The 21,617-nt window shown below is 41.6% G+C and overlaps 1 protein-coding gene across 1 annotated transcript; it reads left to right on the plus strand.

The window, feature by feature from the left end:
* Positions 1-8,052: 8,052 nt before the first annotated feature.
* LOC127381402 (fatty acid-binding protein 5) lies at positions 8,053-13,515 on the plus strand. Its single transcript, XM_051611671.1, has 4 exons — positions 8,053-8,324; positions 11,256-11,428; positions 12,405-12,509; positions 12,636-13,515. Exons 1-4 carry the CDS (start codon positions 8,249-8,251, stop codon positions 12,684-12,686), a joined length of 405 nt encoding a protein of 134 aa, XP_051467631.1. The 5' UTR covers positions 8,053-8,248; the 3' UTR covers positions 12,687-13,515.
* The last annotated feature ends 8,102 nt before the right edge of the window (positions 13,516-21,617 follow it).

The following is a 21,617-nucleotide window of genomic DNA, read 5'->3' on the forward strand; positions in this document are numbered from 1 at the left end:
TGATGTCTTTCTTGCAAAGTAGAAACAAGTAGAAACATGCTAGCAGAGGTAGTTCATGCCTGCCAGTGCAAATTCTGGTCTTTGTTATTTGCAAGGATCTCAACGGGCAATTTCATGCTACAAATTGTAGGAAAAGGGTGCAATAAGAGTATTGCTGTGCAATCCCCACTTAAGGAGTGGAAGATGCTTTAAATCTCAATTGTTTTGAAAGCGTTGCAATCTAGTGTGTTTTTGCTGTTTGGAAATATACAAAAGATGTCATCTACTGATTTCAGAAGAGCCCACAAGTATTTATCCTGTTGGATGTGGAAGAATGCATTGTCTTCACTTCTAGGATATATGAATTTTGAATGACCAAGGAGTTTATATGGTGTAAGGAAGAAAAAAAAAAAATAATCCTTGGACTGCATTTACCAGTTCTTAAGACTTGCTCCCAAATGTGTCTTCTGTATGTGTACCCTCCCTGTGCAGGTGTACACGCCCCTTGCAGTTTAAGAATTCCTGGCTTACTGCCCTTCTCATCAACTACATGCGCAACCAGTTTCCCTGGATGCTGTGTCCTGCTTCTCCACTGGGTATTTTGGAGTCACCTTGAGACTGACAGATCACCTATCAGCAGTGCCTCACTCAACTGCACTTCCCTCCTGTCCCTTCTGCTTCCCCTTGCATAATAGCCTTTTTCCTTCCTGGTAGTATGTGATCTCATACAGCTTCACCTTCTTCCCCGTGGAAAGCCTGAGTCACTCTTCTGAGCCTTTTTTATTGTCTGCCAAGAGCTTGCAGCAGCTTCAAGCAGCCAAGGTGCTTTGCTCTTGGTAGACCACTATTCTCTTCCTCCTGCGCAGCCCTGAGCTGTGTGCTAAGAAGTGTTGGGAGAGAGTGGCATGAGTGATTAGAGGTGCAGCTTTGCTTCTGCTCATCTGTAACTTCACAACAAATCATCTTTACATCAAGCTGGCCTTCTCAAGATTGTACAAAACTGAGGCTGTGTCCAGGGATAGATGTTAGAAGTGTGAGGGCAAAGGAGTTGCTGACCTGTTTTGATCATGATTTGTTAAGTTTCAAAGCGGTGATCTGCTTGACGCCAAGCTGTCTCCTGGTACTGCCAGTGTTGCCAGCAGAGGTTGATGGTGTATCCAAGGAAATCCCTACGTTATGCATCACTGGATGAGGTGAGTTTGACTTGCTTACATATGAAAAGCATATTTCTTTTAAGACAAAATAGCTGGAAAAGTGGACCAGCGGACCTGTTTGTGAAGGGAATGCTCAGTCAGTAGGAGCAAAGCCTGGGAAAGATGCAACATTCATGGAGATGTTTTCTCAACTCAGACTGGCAAGCCCTGCAGGAACTTCAGAAAACAAGCAGAAGGCAAAGCCACAGGTTTCTTCCTTACTCAGGCACTACTTCTCTGTTTCTTTTGACCCCTCCACGCTCTTGCAGCAAGGAGTCAAAGACCAGCCTTACTATAAAAATAGCATGGTCAGCATGCAAAGCCAGCACATTTGTCATCTCAAACACAGTTCTTGCACAGATTCACTGAGCTGATTTTTCATTACTTTTGAATCTGAGTGGCTCAAATCACTGTTGAATGAAGGAAACAGTAATTATTTTCATGGAGTTTTTAAAGTCCCTTTCTCTAGGTGGGGCTTTATAGAACTTATCTTCAAAATCCACTTCTCAAATGAATTTCAAAGTATTTACTAGAAACGGCAAATTTAAGAACTGGATGATTAATTCTTTCTTTCCTTCCCATAGCTAGACCAGTATCAAGCTGCACATAAAAGTGCCAGAATCAGTACCAGGAACTATCTTGTGTCTAGGAAAAAATCTGGGAAATGCAATGTAATTCCTTACCTCCTTACAGATTTTCTCAGGCCTAGTTGTTAGATATGTAAGATCATATCTGGAGAAGGAACCAGGGATGTAAAGCCAAATACCATGATGAGGCTTTTCAAGTCCAGAAGAGCAAACTGGAGAATACCTGCTGGTCCTGCATGGTTGCTTGAGATGCCAGAGGCAGGAATTTTCTTAGAAGATCTTTTGAACACAAGTCAAGTAGTCAACACACTTGGCAGACTTAGTGTGTTGGCAATGGGAATAGGATAATAGTCAAAGCTTTAGCTTCCAAATGTTTTTTCTGTAGGTTCTACAGTCCATGAAAGAGGAGGTCTTTTCTGAAGTGAGTCAGAACTGGAAGCTAAATGCTAGAGCAACACCCTGGAGAATCTATCTCTTCCCACTTCAGGCAGGTGTGAGGAGACTTGGGCTTTTTGGCAAAAGTCAGCCTTCATCAACAGTGCCCCAGGGATCTTCTTCACACCTAAGCCCTTGTCGCCCCAGGATGAAGTCTTTTGGGATCCCTGATCCCTGATCTGGCAGACAGGCTACACATATTCCCAGCACCTTACAACAGGATTTTGCTGAACATGAAGAGCAGCAGCTGCAGTCCCTCTCTGATACTGCTGGGATAAGCACTGGTATCTACATCACACTGAGAAGACCCTTCCCCTGTAGAGGACAAGTGTCAGGTGCTGCCCTCCAGATTTCTATTGCTATCATGCTCTCCTCAGTGACATCCTGAGAATGAAAAGTAGTGAAAGAGTAACTATAAATTAAACTTTTCTCCTGGGGCTACCTTCACAGCAGTTGATTGATACCCTTTGTAATGAAACTCTACTTATAATATGCAATTAAAAAAATGCTAAAACTTTATACGCCCCTTCCAAAATCCAGAGGGCATATTTGTAATTTGTGATTCTACATTTCATAGTGTAATTACTCATCATTGGTAGAAATCTTTCTTTTATCATCATTTATCTCACATAATTTTGCCATTCCTCGTCCTTCCCCTTATGTCTTTATTGTTCCAGACGACACAGAAAGGAAAAACTTGGGATTTTTATTTGGCTTTGTTCATAGAATTTGGGGATAATTTTTTGTACATCTGAAGTTTCTAAAAAGCCACACCAGAGTATTATTTTCCTGATCACCTTCTCTGATCAGATATCCCCTGCTAATATGCTTTTATTTTATTTGGATCAAACGCCTTTTCAGTGCTAGAGCTACACTATGGGCAATTTGTACACATCCTGATCTCTTTTTAAACATTATAATGACTATGCTAATTATAATATTCTGAAGATAGATGAAAATATTTTTATACTACCCTGTGGATGTTTGCTATTTGGAATAGATACTGCTACTAAATAAAGAGGGTTTTCAAAGTTAGACACAAGCTTGTGTATCTCAGTCACTGGGAGCTGGACTGGAACTGACATCAGGTCATTTTTGTCTGGAATGATAAAAAATGAAGCCTGGAGTGTTCTTTCTGGTCACTGCAGGCTCTGGAGCTTTCTCTCCTGTCATTGAGGCAGGGTACACCGGTGAGCTGTCACAGCACTGCCACAGTAAACTTTGCCCTGGATGTAAGCATTTCCCTTTAAACTTGCTTTGAACATGCTGCTGACAGCGTACAGGACATACGCTGAGGTTGCCACTGTGTTAATTGCATTATAGTAATGCTCTGTGGCATCAGCAGGGATCGGGGCTCCGGTTGGCTCGGCACGGAACACGGGCATGCGTGAGCCTGCCTGACAGCTGGCCACCTGGAGCAGATGCAGCATTGGCCAGATCCACAGCAAGGACTCCTTGGACCCATGCTCCTCAGACTGAGCCATGCTGGAGGGTAAGATGGCTTTGTTCTGACTCGAAAACTGAGCTGTATCACACAAAGCTCATTGCTAAAACACAGGCTAAGCCCAGCTCCTTTAGCTCAGAGGTAAGAAAATGCCACCACACTAGAAGATCTTGTGCATACTGACATACAAATGAAAACTTGCCAGTTCATGTGTTGCTTCATAATCCCTGGTCTAGTATTGCCCAAGCAAATAGCTCCTGAGATGGAGCAAAGCTTACCTTGGCCAGCTATGCAACCATAGCATGTGTTTCATCATGTCTGCCCAGTGATGACATGTCTGGGAAAGGAAAGCCACACTTGTACAACAAGGAAACAGAAACAAAGCTGTGCTGCTACCTATGCAATTTTTCTCATCCATGCCTTGGGGGTGAGTAACTATTATTCATGGGCTGCTTCAGGTTTTTTCCACAGCTAGGGTTAGGCTGAAGAGTAAAATTTGAGCTGTGGTGCCTAATTTTCCTGGCAATTTTTTTAGACTTTCTCAAGAGGTAATCTTATCTAGAAGAAGCCTATCACTTAGATAAGGTACTATATATACACAGTATGTCTGTATACTAGAAGGAAAGTGAGATCCTCCCTTTTACACAGAAAAGCAAAGTATAGCCCTATCAGATTGGGTACCTTCCAAGTTAAACCTATGGGCAGTTTAATGAGTAAAGGCCTAGGGAAAAAGTGACACCAATGCCACCTAATCAGCTATATGATGCAGATGAGGAGGTGATGGTGCTTTGCCCTGCCCAAGCTGCAGGTATTTTGACTCTGAAAGACAAAATATGGCTTGGCTTGCATGCAACGGGTGATGTTATGGCTATATATATATGAAGAGAAACTTCAAACACTGCTAGCCACAGCTTCCCACCTCTCACGTTGGATGAAACATCACTGCACGAGGCACACTTGGCCAAAGGAGTAGAACAAAGGTTTCTGTGCACTCTTTTGCCTTGGTCCTTTGCTTTGCACTTGGTAATGATGAACTGTAATATCCTCCCTTCCTACAGGACACAAGGGCTTGACTACCTCAGGAAAACATTTGGTCTGGCAGGCCCAAGCTGCCAAGGTGGTGGTTGCTCCTAACTGTGGCTACGTGCTTTCCGTGCAGCAACTTTCCACAGAAAAGTTTACACTTCTCGTTGTAAATTTGATTTTCCTTCTCACGGCTAATGTATAATCTAATGTTGAAATGAGAAAAACTTCAGAGAACTTCAGCTGCCTGCTCTGAAACAGTAATAGGTGGCATAGTAATTTAATGCTTTCCATATGGACATGCCTTTGCTGCTCCTCTTTGGTTATATCTAGAGAGAAGAAGAAACTACACACAAAACACATATGGCCTGTTGTCAGGCTCAAACCAGGCAGAAACTGGGATTTATAGACACAGAGCCCTGTGGCCCAAGCATCTCTGAATATCTGATAATTTCATTTTGAATCCCAAAGTAGGGAGCTGTGTTCTCTCACCTTTGAAATACTTGACATACACACACTGTACCGTCACAGTAAAAAACCCCATATGTTTTGTAGCCCAGACCACTTGTACCTTACCTGGAAGGATAAATCCCTGGTCCCTCCACTTTATTTGCTATATGAGACTTCACAAATTTCAGCACTACCCTGTTTCAAAGATATTTTGAGATGTGGCATTGACAGTACCATAGACAATAATCCATATCACCACATTAATTTGCAAAATGTTAGATTTTTGTAAAAAATCAGATTTTCCACTCTATCTTAACAGCCTGCATTTCAGAAAACAGAGATAAGTTTATCTTTTATTCTACAACTTATATGAATTTACATGCCCAGACCTGAAAAATTTGTAGGGAGAATAAATCAAACCAAATGACTTACAGGAGGATTTCTAGCAATGTTCTGAACAGAGAGGTAGCTGGATCTCCATGGACTTCAGATCCAGGAGTACTGTCTCACCACTAGATGGAAATAGTGGATTTTACATGTTCTGCTGCATTATCAGCACTTACACCTGAATACTATTTGCATATTGTAAGTCATCTGCAGACAGAATTGCAGAAACGTGGATCCAGAATTCTTTGCCAGCAGACATGGAGTAGAGCCAAGATTTCTGTTTCTAGAAATTGTCCCCATTTTACAAGACTAACTCCTGGAGGATGATTCCGTTTGATTCCCTAATCTAACTGCTTTTCATGTGTCCTTTCTTGTAAGCAGCCATGAAAGAACTGCAGGATGGACAACATTGTGCTTCCACTGCCATGAATTAGGTAGTAAACATCAGCCTAATTTAACATTTACTCCGAAGTCTCTTGCACAAACAGAAAAAACACAAAACACAAAACAAAAAACCAAGATAAAAGTGGAAGGAAGTTGAAAGTCCTGTGTTTCAATATACCTATTTAATGACCAAAAAAAAAGCAATGTGGCTTGCTGGAATGAGCAGACGCTAGAGTTGTTTGCATATTAAAAGCAAGCACATAGTCAGAGAAGTGGAAGGTAATTAAAGGCAGCTCGGTAGGGAAGGATTTTTTAAAAAAAATCTTAGTTGAAAAATGAGCTGATTACTTGGTGTATGACAAATCTGACCTTTTCTAGAAAGTACTGATCTTCCAAACTGATTCAGTTTAGCTCTCCTAAATGGCATCACTGCAAAGTGTAAAGGGAAGTGTCCTCCTTGCACCAAAACACTTGGATTCAAGGCATTTGGATTCAAGTTGTGAAATGTTGGAACAGGCACTGAGACGTAGCTTTCTTCCCTGGCTTTGACACTTCAAACTCCTCCACAAAAGTACTAGCAGAGGAACATAGCCATGGCTACTCCATCAAAAAACTCCAGGCACTAGGTGTGTCTTCAGATTTTTATTTTTCTGGTCAGAAGAAAGTAGCTCTGGGTTTCATCCAGCTTGATACACGGCCAAAATCGACAGAGATTTGCATAACCCTGATGTTGGAAACAAATCTTGGGGATACACTGGAATCAGGATTTTTGCTGTGACTTAGAAATAGCAGGTTTCTCACAGAATGTGATGATAGATCTTTCTGCTCGCCTGACAGAATTTGATGAAAGATTGGCCCAAACCTTTTGGAGCCTGGGAATAGCACATGTTTTATGATGGTACTTCTGCACCAGTGAACCGGAATGGCAGCTGGTGTGTTTTCCTTAAAGAAGTAGGAACCAGGGTATCACAGTTCAGTATGGACTAAAACCAAGGTACCAAACCTGCATTTTTCCAGTGCTAAAGCATGAGGTTGCACTCAGGCTTTGATTTTTCCTGTGTACTGCAAGTACCTGCACTGGCTCTGTATTTTGATTGATCCTGTTTGCTACCTGATCACTGTTTATATGCAACAGGTCTACTCCCAGGTCACAGCAAGCTGTGTATTGCTGTAGTTCAGCAACATGCAATATACCAGGTGGGACTCACAGAGGTTCTGGGAAGGCTTGCAATCAAACCCAATTTGTTTTGGATTGCTGACTCCTTCTTGCTCTGTCTCTGTGCCATATGATGCCCTTTGCTTGTTTGGTCCTGAATGATAGAAAACATGGTATGTAATAAATGGCATAATTTAGGATTCAGTGACCTCAATTTAAAAAACTTCCTTGGAACTCAAATCCTGGAGACTGGGTTTGGAGCCCATGGGTGCCAGAGCACAGTGCATTTGACTCCTTCAGCACAGTAGGTGCCTTTGTGTCCAAAGAATTATTAAGGCCACAACATCCCTTGGTGAGGTAGCTCAGGCACTGTCCCAGTTTCACAGAATCATAAAATGGTTTGGATTGGAAGGGACCTTAAAGATCACGTAGTTCAAACTCCCTGCCATGGGCAGGGACACCTTCCACTAGATCAGGTTGCTCAAAGTCCCATCCAACCTGGCCTTGAACACATCCAGTGATGGGACATCCACAACTTCCCTATATTCACCTTCATGGTGAATAATTTCTTCCTAATGTCTAGCCTGAATCTTCCCTCTTCCAGTTTTAATCCATTACCCCTTGTCCTCTCACTACAACCCCTTGTAAAAAGCCCCTCCCAGCTTTCCTGTAGGCCCCTTCAGGTACTGGGAGGCCACTACAAGGTTTCGCTGGAGCCTTCTCTCCTCCAGGCTGATCAATCCCAGCTCTCTCAGCCTGTCTTTATAGCAGATCATCTCTGATCATCCTCGTGGCCTCCTCTGGATCCGCTCCAACAGCTCCCTGTTTTTCCTGTGCTGGGGGCTCCAGACCTGGACACAGTACTCCAGGCACATTTCTGGGCGCAGCGCCTCGTTCATCAGGTATCTGTGTGTGTGTGTGCGCGTATCTCTGTCTGTGAGCGTGTGTGTGTGCGTGTCTGTGTGCCCGTGTGTGCGGGCGCAGGGCGGAGGGCGGGCAGGGGCTTAACGTGCCCGCTCTTGCCGCCGCCGCCGCGGGCGGGACTCGCCGGGCGGGGTCTCTGCGGAGAAGGGGCCGGGGCGCGGCGGGCGCCCCATTGGCTCTCGCCGGCAGCACATGTCGCCGGCCCTGCTATAAAGGCGCCCGCCGTGCCGCTTGCAGCCCGTTCTTTTGCTTCCCTAGGGACACCCGCAGCCGCAGCGCCGCCGCCATGGCCATCGATGCTTTTTTAGGCAAGTGGTGCCTCATCTCCAGCGAGGGCTTCGAGGAGTATATGAAGGAGCTGGGTAAGAAGCCGGCAGCCCGCCGCCTCCGGGAGGGCGGGCGGCATGGATGGATGGGTGGGTGGATGGATGGATGGATGGGTGGGTGGATGGATTGGACAGACGGACAGATGCCACCCCGGGGATCTGCCGCAGCCGCCGGCCAACGAGGCTTTGTCCAAGGTCCGCGGTCCCGGGTCCGGTGCGCGGTCCCGGAGCTGGGCCCGAGGGCGGGCACCGGTGCGGCCGTGAGCGGCGGGGCGGGGAGGGAGTTGATGTCGCGATGCTGCGGGATGCGGGAGCGGGGACTCCGCGCCCTCCCAGGGCCGGGAAGGCAGCAGAGCCTTCCTCCCGGGATAGCTGCCGCCTCCGGGGGAACGTCCAAAAGATGTCAGCAACGTTTTTTGCACCGTAATTGCTGGGAGGCAGGTGCCGGTGCCGGCGGACACGCCGCCGCAGCCCCGCGCTGCGCCTTCCCGGCTGCCCAGCCGCCCCCGCCCGCCGGCAGCTCCCCGGATTATCCGCCGGTGCCAGCAGCCCGGCTGCGGTTAAGCCCGCTCGCTCCTCCCTCTCCGGGTAATGCCCCGGGGCGGGAAGCCGGGAAGCCCGGGGCGGTGGGACCGCCGCAGGAGCCGGCTCCGCGCTGCCCTCGCCGGGAGGGGGAGGCGGATGGCGGGGCCGCGCTCCAGCCGGGGCCGCGCTCACGCCGTCCGGGGTGGCCACACACAGACCCTCTGAAGCTGGGCTGCTTCCCCGTGAAGGCACCTTGGGTGTCTCCAGACGAGAAAGCCGAACTGGATCAGCTGCCTGTGGGTAGCCGACAGCTGCCTGTGCTGCCAGAGGCTGTTCGCAGTTCTCCTGTGGGCAGCACCTTTATCTCAGGGAAACAGCCCTGGCTGTTTATCCCCGCTTCCACGTTGCCCCACATTTTGTAACACAAAGTTACCAGATCAAGATCCAGGAGCCTCCTCTGAGCGTTCAGATTTAACCACTTCCCTCCAAGCATCCTGGCCAACAAGTGACAGACAACTTTGCAGTGTCTGTATAGCCCATGAGCTATTATTTTCTGCAATTTATTCACTGCTGAAAGCTAAGATATTTTCTCTGGGTGGAAGATGTGGCCTTGAAAGTCTTCAGAGGGAGGAGAGGCAGGATTTTAGGTCTTGCACTCTCCATGTAAAATACGAAAGGCATTGCCACATTTGCACTACAGACAGTGGTCGCTATAATTGTGTTTTGTGAGAGGCCTGTCAATATGTGATAGCTAGGGTGTGAGGAAGCTTTCTGAACTGAGCCCTCTGGGAGACTTTGGAGGAAGTTCAAGAATTTTAAGCTCAGCTCAGTCAGCCATGGATTAGGATGCAGTGGTGCTCACGTCTAATAACCAGGGCTAGGCATTTGCTGAGTTGCAACTTCAAAGTAGAAATTAAGTGCTGCAACTGCAGAGCACCTCCCATGTGTAGGCAGCAACTGTTGTTTGGTTTTAGATCACAATCTTAAACCAGTCACTTTTCCTTTTTATAATTACAATTTCTGCAATTAAATTTACTCATAAGTCACAGTTCAGGAGTCAGTCCTTTACTGGATCTCACCCTTGCTGGCTACTTAGGAAGCTCTCTGCCTTTGATCCTATTGATGCACCATGAATGAGAACCTGCAGTTTCTGCTCAGTCTGTATTAAAGAGCATATGAAGATAAAGAAGCTTGAATTTCACTCCTTGCCATATGGGAAACATACACGGCTCATCTCTGTTTAGTTCGATCCCAAGATGTAGCTGATCAGATGCTCCCTGATTACTCTGGACTGGACAACAGCAGAAGGCTGGGTGGGGGTTACTGTCACAGTAATTTCCAGTTCTGGTCAGAAAAGCTGGACTGAGGAGGACTAGTTTTTGGAATAGTCTCAGGTTTAAGGCTCAATCCTGGAATCTCAGTTGAGTCTGGAGAAGCAGCTCTTGGGAAGTACTTGGTTATTTTCACCTCCTAAGGACGATGTATTTTTTGCTTGGTGGGTTCTGCCCTCACCCAAGTATCCTGCACACTCCAGGGGAGTGCTGTGCTCTAATGTGACAGCAGTTTCTCCCTACATCAGCTGTGGAGCCCAGTCAGTCATGGACCTGGTGGCACTTTCTGCTCCATTTGGTTGCTTATCAATTCTTGGTTCAGATCTGCAGTTTCCAATTTGAAGGATTCATCTTTGGTGCCTGACTACTTGCTTACTCATATCTTCATCCTTCAGATCAAAAAGACCCAAGCACTTAGACTCAAGCAGTGCACGCAGGGGCTGAGGCAGGGTGACTCTCTTTTGCTGAAGAGTTTTGAGGGCTGCTGTCTCCAGATGATGTATTTTCAGTCATTCACAAAGCTCGCTTCTCTCACGGTCCCTTTTTTTTTATTGGTGTGTAGATTGTCTGTGAGCGCCATTTTGCATGATAGCTGTTTTCTAATTCACTAGTCCAAACTTCGAATACAGGATGTAGAAGATGAACTTTGATTAAAAATGGCATGTTTGCAGTTGTGTACAGAGTGATGGAAGAGTGTTTTTTGAGCAAGTTGAAATAAATATGCAGGCAGATTAATTCATCAATTAAAAATAATCTGTAGAATTTTTAAAGTGTTCGTACCTTCGGTGTTTGTTTTCCTGTTTATTGTTTATTTCTGTTTGTAAAAATTCAATGCTGAGTTTTGGGACATCTGTGAGCCCTCTAGAGGGCAAACCAGATTTAAGTTTAGCTCCCTGAGGAACCCAAAGAATAATAACCCTTCAAATAAGCTTTTTTCCTTCCTCATCAGTGCGTAATTTAAAACATCCTCTCTCTTTGTGGCTCTTGAGCTTTGAGTCTCAAATGTACTTAAGTGCCTAATTAAATGGGAATTAGGTATTTAAATTCTTGTGTGGCCCTAAGCCATAGGGTTTAACTGACTTTGTGACACCCTGTGCCTTTCCCGTTGCAGGTGTGGGTATGGCCATGAGAAAAATGGGAAGTGTGGCCAAACCAGATGTTTATATCATTAAGGATGGGGACACAGTCACTGTAAAAACAGAAAGCACCTTCAAGACTTCACAGTTCAGCTTCAAGCTTGGTGAGAAGTTTGAGGAAAATACATTAGATGGCAGGAAAACTCAGGTCAGTATACTAGTTTCCTACTGGAAAAACACAATTTGTTGGGTGTTTAACACATGGAGATGCTATTTAAAAATCAGTTTTGACATCCATACTAGCAATGCTTTATTTGATGAACAGCTGTCGCAGTAAGTCATTGAAATAAATTCCTTTTCCCCCCCAGATTAAGCAACTTCCAAAGAGGGAAAATGCTGAAACCAATAATGTCTCATGCATTTTGTTGTTTTCAATTTGTAGCAGAAGCATTGTGTTAGTAAAACTAACAGACCTCTAAATCTATGTTAAAGCCAAATGCCACTCCATTTGTAGCCTGTGGAAAAAATGCCATTGGTGTTTATTCAGAGGCAATCCAACCCTAGGGTTAACCTTTCTGCTCAGTCTGGTGTTTGCACAAGAGAGCCTGGTTCAGTGAGCAGTGGGGTAGCAGATACTCAAGGCATACATGTGAATCACAGTCCCTAATCTCCAGTTTTAGAAGGCAAAGAGCTGTTCCCTGCTCAGAGTAGGGAGAATATTGATCCAAAAAGAGATTAAACACAAAGAAGCCCACAAAAAGTTTCTCTCCTATCCTTGTGTGACTGCTCGCTGTGTCCCCCACCCCCCAGCCACACACTGGCAATTCATCTATTGTTGCAAGATCAGATAAGCATTACACAAAGGCTCAAAGCCCATGTACAAAGAGATGAACAGAGAACATCGTCTGCTTTTGTTCACTGAAATTGTGCATGCTGTCAGAGGTCTGCCTGATGCAGGAATGTGTCAGAGCAGTGAGTGAGAAAGCAGTGAGCTTTCTTACTTTCTTACTGTAGGAAGCAGATGAGTAAAACAGTAAAGATAATAACCTGGCTTTATAGATGTCAACGGCAAAATTACTATTGAATGAGTTGAGGTGGGAATTTTTGCTTTGGAATAAGGTGTTAGGAAGCCTCAGTCTCCATCAAATGTGGGTAAAATATTCATGTCTGGGTTCTTCTTTCAGACCCTTGTCAGCTTAAAGGATGATGGGTCATTGATTCAGGAGCAGGAATGGGATGGCAAGAAGACCATAATAACACGGAAACTAGTGGATGGACAGTTGGTGGTGGTGAGTTCAGTCCTATTTTCTCACTCCTGAGTGCTGCTGGCTGGGAGCCTGAAAAATAGCTGTAGAAGATTGTTTTCCTCATAGTCTGTACTGAAGGAAATTAATAAATCCATCTATATCTTCTAGGAATGTGACATGAATGGTGTCAAGTGTATCAGAGTCTACCAGAAAGCATGAGGACATCTTCATGTTCAGCAGGAACTTGCTACAATCAACTCAGTTCAGTGGAGAGAGCTCCTTTACACTCTGTATTTTCCTTTTCCCTGTTTTCTAGTATTTCAATGGACTGAGTAGCTGAGTGCAATCCTTTTTAAAAGCCGTGGTGTAACTATTATGTAACTATTCTGAAATTATGAGGCTATTAAATAAAATTGTCAAATATATGAAGTGCAAATGTTGTTACTGTAGTGGAAGTTTGAAGTGAGGTTTTATAAAAACTCAGTTTGGTTTTAGGCTCTACTGCAAGCTCCCATCAGTTCAAGATCATGCAGTATATGGCAACAAACAGTTAATAGCAAGCTGAAGTTTGACCAGCATCCTTAATTGTTAAGGTAGCAAAATCTGAAATGGAAAAAACTTTCGTAGTTCAGACTCTAGAATTGTTTCTAACTTGCATGTTACAAATTAAATAGAATGGGGTGCATATAAATAAGTTATAAGGTTTGTTGGTGTTTAAGTAGAGGAGTTAAGTAAGGGGTTAGTTTGGTTTTTCATGTGTCAAACCCACACATCTGAAAAAAAATATACTAATGAGCCAATGGACATGATAACCTTAAGCAAACACATACATGCTTTACTGAAAGGAAGCCTTATTTTGAGAAGACTCTTTGTTTCCTAGCAAAATTTCCTGTCTAGTAACATTCTAAAAATTCTTAACCAAAATCTACTGAAATGCTGCCTAAAACTTAAAGCCTCGTTTCATTTTATATATTTTTTAACTGGCTTGAAACATTTAGCGATGGAGTTTATATGTTTTGACGTGCCACAATAAATAATGAGAATATCAGTGTCTTGAGTGTTACTTTTACAGTGGTTGGGAAACAGAGTCTATGATGCTACTATTCTTCCAAAGCGCTGTCAGATCAGACAAAATTAAAAAGGTTTAGGTGAATTTCTGCCACACCAGAAATTCCTAAAAGTGAAACTGTTTGGTGACGGGTGGTGGGGAGATTTCTATCAGATTCAGAAGCCCTGGGCATCATGCAGTCACAAATTTCCTGCTTGCAGCATCAGTCATTACATAATCCATTCTTACTTCAGCCCTACTGATATTTTAGCTGCTCAGTGTACGTATCCTATTTCTGAGTTTATTCTAATGACAGAAAAGTCTGTTATTTTATGCTTATCCTACCAACCGTGGAAAATTACTTTTCCCATAATTTTGGACTACTTATCCTTTTCATAATTTCCTAACTTTATGAATAGTTCTCTTTACCTTTGTCATCTGAAAGGATTTATAGCTGGAGCATATTTCTTACAATTTTAATTTTTTTTCATGACATGTATAAAAATATAAATTTTTCCTTGTCCTCTAAGGTCTTCTTTCTGAGTGAGCTGATTTTCATACTACCTTCGTTTATTTTTCAGTCAGTATTTTTCCTGACTTTAACATGGACCCTGGAGATCTATGCCATTGTCGTATACAGGACATTAGAAAGAGTTTTTTTATTGTTGTTATTAGGGGAAGGAATTAGGTGAGGGACATGGTAGTTTTATGATCAGATATACACTAAATTGTAGCAGGAAAATGAGTGCAGCAATCTGTGGCATGATATGAAAATCCTGCCTCTCTTCTAAAAGAGGCGTTACTACTCTAAGGGGGGGGGGGGGGGCATTATGCCTTCTTTTGGGGTCACTTACTGACACTGGGTAGTGTTAATTGTTTATCTTTCATTTGAATGGAAAAAGCTTCTACTGTCTTTTATAGGAAGTCCGTTTTTATTACAATGAGATCACTCTTGTAAAACAAAAGGCAGAAGAATATCTTCTTAGAGCAATTTCCTTTGGAAACAAGGCTTATAAAGTCTGTGTTTGTGTGTGTGTGCTCTCTGGCTCTCTGGTTTCAGTCCTATGTTGAGTAGGGGCTAGAGGTCTCAAAGACAGTGATTCTTCCATGAATGTCATGAAAAGAAGTGGCCTGATTAAGATGGTAGACCAGTAAAGTGCCTTGATGATGGGAAGACTGGATATGGAAGTAACACTTCAACATAGAAAGCAAAAAAACATTATAAGCCCTCTTTGCACACATGAGAAGTTATCTTAAATACAAAAGCTGACCAATGGTAAGACACAAGCCAACAGGAAACTGGAATTTGTTGGAGCTACTTCTCCAGAACTACTTAGGCTCACATATTTATTTGCTTTATTTTGATGTTAGCTTCAGCCTGTGTCACTGGTAATTTCAATCGTAAGTGTTCTGTGACCTGGAAGCACCATATCTATGACCTGTTTATGTTACATTAGATCCTATACTTAAAACAAGAATTGTTTTTTAATCCTGCAAGCCAAGATTTATAATGCTCAAGACTTGAAAATATAATTAATTTCCAAGTTTCATCTAGTCGTTATTCTAAAAGCCAAAAGTTTAACTCTTTGTGACCTGTGTAAACATAGTGTTCTCATCAGTGTAAAATAACCAATTGTCCTGAAATTTGAATAAGTCTCTGTAGCTCACTGTGTCACATAAGATGCCAGAAAATAAGACTACCAAGAAAAACAGAAAGAGGAAGTTATGTGTTATCCAGCCAGGACTGCTTTGTAATGCTGCAGAATCATTCAATAATCATGTGCCATTTTAGTGCATGTTTTTGAAAAAAAATTTGAGGGGTAATAGAAACATCTTCAGCAAATTGAAGCTACAAGCAAAACTTAGTCAAAGACAAGCAGTTTTCATATCCACTCCAACACATACTCATTTACAGTCATGCGCAGAGTCCAGTTTAGATCTGTGTCTCCATTTGGTGTAGTTTGGCTGTTGCCACTGAAGGGGGCTTTGGAGTTTTCTTAGTTTGGTTGGTTTTTGCGTGGGTTTTGAGGATGGGTTTTTTTGGTGCTAAACTGAGGTAAAGGGGTAGAAAATGAAGTTAGTTAGCAATTTAGATCTGATATTCTATCACATTAGGGAAATCTCCACTTTGGGGAGAGCATGTTGGCTCTCTACAATGCTCAGGCTATCAACAATTTTCCTGTTATGATTTGGTTGTATGATTTATTTCAGATTTGTTATCCTACTCTGTCTGCACTTTCTACAATTAATACTGGCCTTTCCTCTTCCTCTTCCCTCCCTACCTCACACATGCACTTCAGATCAAAGTTGTATAAAAACCAAAGTAAATTATGGGAAATCTTTCCGTTTTCTGAGGTTACTGTTAGTGGGGTTGTCAGCTGTCCTAAAAAAAGGCAATTATTTCTTCAGGTGTAGAGGCCAAGTGTAGGAAGATAGTTTTGTTCTGCCAGTGGCTACTTGGGCAATATTAACTGTGCAACTCAAACATTGAAAAAGAAAATGAGTCACTGAGGAGTGCACCATTTTTTTCAGGTTATAATCTAAAAATCTAGTATTGTTGATTCTATCAAATGTAAACAATAAGCAGTCTTACCTACTTCTATATATGTCCAATCTATTCTGTTACTCATAAAGCTGTCCATTCAAAGTAACACTTATTTAAGTTAGATCCTAAAAATAAGTGCTCTGCAAGTATTTCTCAGGCCCCAAGGGCACTAACAGGCCTTTATGGACCTGGCCATGGGGCTGACCATGACCCCCACCCATGAGTCCAGTGGCCCCATTTCAGCTCAACTCAGGCCATCTGAAATCAAGCCTTTGTTGCTGAAGTCTTCCCTGCCTGGGTATGGGTTAACACAGTAAATGGATTAGAAACCTTTCATGCTATCTGGATTATTTTTGCTTATATGGGAAAAAAAAATCCCCCACAGTGTGATAGTGGGTGGGAGCAAGTTAACATATATAAATTATTCTTTGATGCCTCACTTCAGTCCCATTGTTCGGCCCTGGGAGGATTTAGAACTATTTTCATAGGTCTGGGATACAATCCAGCATCTGTGTAAACACATTTTTGTCCCATGGTTCTCCTTATAGCTTTGGTTTTTCAGCCCTTGTACATCAAATTAAGGTTTTGTTGACATTTTCCGGAATAGTTTTACTTCATACTATTATTTCAGAGGAAAAGGAAACACTACTAGAGACCCCACTCCCAGGAGTGAATTTGACTTATTTCCAGCAAAAATGTTTCCAAAATCAATTCCCTCTACCAGATGGTTTTAATTATATTCTGGAGGTGTTTACAGATGAAGGCCATTATAGTTTCAGGAGAAATCTCAAGTTTCAGCGAGAAGTGCCATCTAATTTCAGATAACGTCCTGCAGAAATCTAATGAATCCCAAAGACTATTTTTGAGACTTTAAAATAAATAACATGTTTGTCATTAATCACAAATGTACACTCCAAAAATAAACATCAGAAGACAAATATTCTGTTCTGAAGACCATACATACTACTTATCTAGGACTGGACACTGACACTCACACTCCTCTGGTTCCCATAGAACTTCATGCTGGAAATCGATGAGTCTACCTTCAGAACAGGCATTGGCTAAGGGTGCAGCTCAGCTCGTTGTGCAGTGCAATTGTCCAACAGAAAATCAAGGGACTGAGTGCAATTTTCAGGCTGGGCTTGCGGTGCGTTGCCGGGGCACAGCCCAGGGACATTCTCACTCTCTGGCTTGAGGTCTTCTGGAGCCATGTGGTATAGTCCAGTATGGTGAACAGCAAATTCAAAATCAAAAAGAACAGGGTAGCCAGCATCTCTTGAACTCAACAGCAAACTTGAACTGAGACCATAGGATCCATGAAAAAGAGTTTCTGGAAACTCCTGGAGTAAGTACAAGTACGTGGTATGTGGAGAGTTGAGCTGAAGGCAACTCAGACTGACTCCTTGCTCTATAAATTATGTCCAGGCCTTGTTATGGCTTTGCAATTTAATTCTATAGGTAGTCCAATGCAGTAGACATATAGGAATTATTTCTATTTTATTGCAGAGTGCAACTAAGGCAAAACGTCATCAATACTTTCCCTTCCCAAAATGCATAAAGCAGTAACTGATACTGGGATTGACTCTGAATGCTTTCTTTTGTCTCATCTCCACTCATTCTCTTAAACCACCTTGCTTTGTACAGACTTAATTGCATACGGATAAAGTTCAGAACATGAGATATTTTTATTATTTTACATTAATATTTTTATCTTGGTGAGATGCTGAATGGAAATGCGAGCTGCGTATCTTCACTGGGGTTATTATTTGAATAATCATATTTTTTTTACACACTTGATGGGACACAGTCCTTCTGCTTAACCAGCTTAACGGATAGTGGCTTTTCTGAAACTGTGACAGAAGAAAGGAAGCAAATTGATTAAAAGAGAAATCACAGATGCCCTCAGTCCCTTTTCCCCTTGTCATGTATTTGCACAGCACAGCTCAGGCTTATCTGAGCCTACACATTATCCCTCTGGATGTTTGCTTTCCTCATGAAAATTCTTCTTTTATCCTATTATGCTTAAGATTATCAGGTCTTTTGGATTCAGATTCTGAGCATCCTGCTTGTGTGATTCCTGGAACAGGGGTTAAGAACAATAAGAGTAAACATCTTGTCCAGACTCTCTCTCTCTCTTTTTTTTTTTCCTCCGTTCTTTTTTTCAGTCTTTGTTTTCAACATCAAGAGAACAACGAAAACTAAGTGCACAGCTTTTCCTTCTAACTGCGTGCAATGTTATCCATGGCAGTAATCCTGAAAGTTCAGTTTTAATGTAGTGCATGTTTAAGCAATATTAGTCCCAGATATAACTGGCCCCACATGTACTTTGCTCTTATGCTTGTCTTGAAATGGTTTTAAGCAGAATTTTCTCCACTATTTAGTCAGTATAGTCCTAACCTAGGAAAGCAGGTAAATACTTGCTTCCCCAGAAAAGCAATTCTCTGCTGGATTGAGGTTTTTTAATAGTTATTTTTTTCTGAATGTGATTTATGATAACCAAATGAAGTAAGCAACTTGATCTGAAAAAATCTAGTTCCTTTATTAATCTGACAGCTAGAGCTCTACAGACCTGCAAAACATTTGATCATATCTGGATGGAACTAGAACTCAGATTACAAGTTTGAACTTGAAAATTTGTAGCTCAGTTCCTGCTGGTTTCTTCCTTGTTGCTATCTTAATTTACAGAGTTCTCAGATTTTCCCTAATTATTTAGATCTTTTCCAAGAAAGTCGTACACACATTGTTTTGGGAAGATAATGATATCCTTCCCTTGTGGTCAATGTTTAAGACACAGATTTTAGAATTTCCTCAGCTTATTTTCCTCATTTGGTCTGTAGACGAGAGGAAAGAAATGATTGAAGTTAAATCTCTTTTAATATAGTATGTCCAAAATAATAAGTCTGTGAAGAAAGGTCTTCCCAGAGATTTTTCTCTGTTAAAGAAAACACAAATCTGAAACATTACCTATCCTTGGAAAATAAAGTGTACCAAACCCCTTAGAATATTTAAAAAATATTAGATACAGCTCTTCAAATTCAGATTGTCAGCCTTGGCTCTCATTCATGTAGACAGTGAATTATTTGGGACTGGCTGGACATTCCTCCTTGTGAGTAAAAGCACTGTTTGTGTGAGAGGTTTTCCAGAAGTCTACTGGAATTTCCCTTTTTCCTAGCTGATAATTCTTCTTGTCAGTTATGTCTTTTTTTTTTTTCCACTGTGACCAACTATTTTATTAAAGATAAAATCCAACTTGTTGCTCTATTTAGTGAGATTTCTCTGGTCCTAATGTACTCATAGCTTTATATTTCAGGACACATTTGGCACTTTTCCATAAGTTCTTCTGTAGATTTTACTAGAGAGCTAACTGCTGCTTTGAGGCTAAAGCATACTGAGCTGGATTCCTGCTAAGATCAAAAGCTAAGTGCGTTTATTATAAAGGCACTGATGGTATCTATTGAAGTAACAGCCTTCTGTATCAATGGAAAGCCTTGTATTACTTCAGTAAGATTGGATTTGGCTTCAGTAACTGAAAGCTAGTATTAGAAATCAAGAATGAACTATTAAATTTAACACGTTATGAATTCTTTAGAATTAGATGATAAATTTTCCTCCTTGATGTGTATACTACTTATGATGATAAGAGAGTTCACTGGGAACAGGAGCAAGTAGAGTTTGATAGATTAATATATTTACTTATTCCGATCGGCTGATGTGGCTAATGCTTAGAACAGAAAGAAGAGGCTGCTCTTACCAGTATGGTTTTATCATGCTCTCACTGTCTTATTCTTGGAATAAAACCTAAAAACAATGTGTGGAATTGAGAAGAGAATGAAGCACATTGTAGTCTCTTGGTGTTATTCTTATTTCATTACATTATCATAGAGAAAACCTTTACGTGGTTTATTGGCCTTGAATAGTGTCAACCAATTTTTGTTGGAAGAATATTCAGTTGCATCTTACAATAATATGTCACTGTTAACTTCAGTATTGTTATGATGACATATAATCAAGGAAAAAAAATAACATTTAAGATCCAATGTAATTTTGTTTAGTTTAATGTTTATTGGGACATCTTTTGAAGAAAACACCAATAAGACATGTTGTACAATGTTGTCAGTCATGCTTATACACTTATTTCATATTGCTGTAAAGAAGACTATAATTAATTTTTGACTACCCTGTACAATGCAATGTTGTCCTTGCAAGTCTTTAAAATATTTTAATGTATTAAATGTCAGCTACTTTCTAGAAAGAGCAACTTTCTTTATATATTAAGTTACACATAGTTACATAAGGGAGAAAAAGGAAAAATTGATGTTATTTTTTTTTTTTGAGTCAAATCAATCCAACACATCTGGAAAAGCCAGATTATTATTTTTTTTATAGCTCTCATATTACCAGTGAAATAATTAATTATTTTATATGAAAAGACTCCTGTGACTTCACCTGTTGTTTTTAACAGATGTGCTTAGAAGTAATTTGATGTAATTTTGGATATAATTTGAGAATCATAAGTTACATGAACAAAAATATGAGTTTATTAACACAAGTGCTCTTAATGCCCAAGCCAAGAAGAACCAGTACAGATTTTCTCTTTTGATTTGCATTTAATTGGTACATTTCACATGCACAATTTTTGTAGGGCAGAGCAGCATAACCCCTATCTTTATGACTTTGCCTTCCTACCAAATAAAATTGTGCTCCTTGAAAATTCTGATGTACCTTAGATGTTACTGGCTCATCTAAAGACCAGTGTCTGAGTTGGCCAATGAAATAGTACTCCTTCAGATGCAGACACAAAATTAATCAACGCCTCCTGGAAGTAAAAAAAAAAACATGTACAGTTCAAAGATTTTATTTATGTGAAAGAGAACAATTACGAAGAACTAGTAAATAACTACAGCACATTCTTCTGTTCCCTTCTCATCTTTTGGTGAGGCCAGGTCTAGCATTTCACATTGTGAAAGGCCTCTTCAAAAGGAAAAATCTGAAGATTTTACTGATTTTGCTGATGTTTTTGTTAGGAGATTTATAAGGCTTTTGCTTATTTCCCTTCTGTGACAAGATGAATTTAGCGGAATCCATTCAACTTTCCTTTCCTACGAGTCCTTTAGTAGTCAGCATTCCCATTTCAGCATAAGAAGAATGTCTGCTGGGTTCTTTATGGGTATTTACTGTTTCTGTTAAGTGAGAAGCCACTCAAGTACACATACACCATCCTGGGAGCCATACACACACGACCTGGGTCCTACCTGCTAGGACCAGATTCTCTGTGCAGTGGTGAGTCCAGTGCCCCTTTTTACTTCTTTCACACACATTCTCACTCTTGAGTGATTTCTTTTTCCTTAGGTTTGGCCCTGTGTTTCCCATAACAGAGCTCCATGTATCAAATTACATATATATTAAAAAAAAAGATATTAAAAATCAGATGGTAGAGCAGAAAAATAGCTTGAGCTGGGTACCTCTAGAAGGGACACCAAACAAGTAAGTCCCTGGGCAGTTACACCCTTACGATCTGTGCACCTACCTCTCAAATGGTCTTCACATGTTCTTCACA

The sequence above is a fragment of the Apus apus genome, chromosome 2, assembly GCF_020740795.1.
Source record: "Apus apus isolate bApuApu2 chromosome 2, bApuApu2.pri.cur, whole genome shotgun sequence".
In the NCBI taxonomy this organism is placed as follows: Eukaryota; Metazoa; Chordata; class Aves; order Apodiformes; family Apodidae; genus Apus; species Apus apus.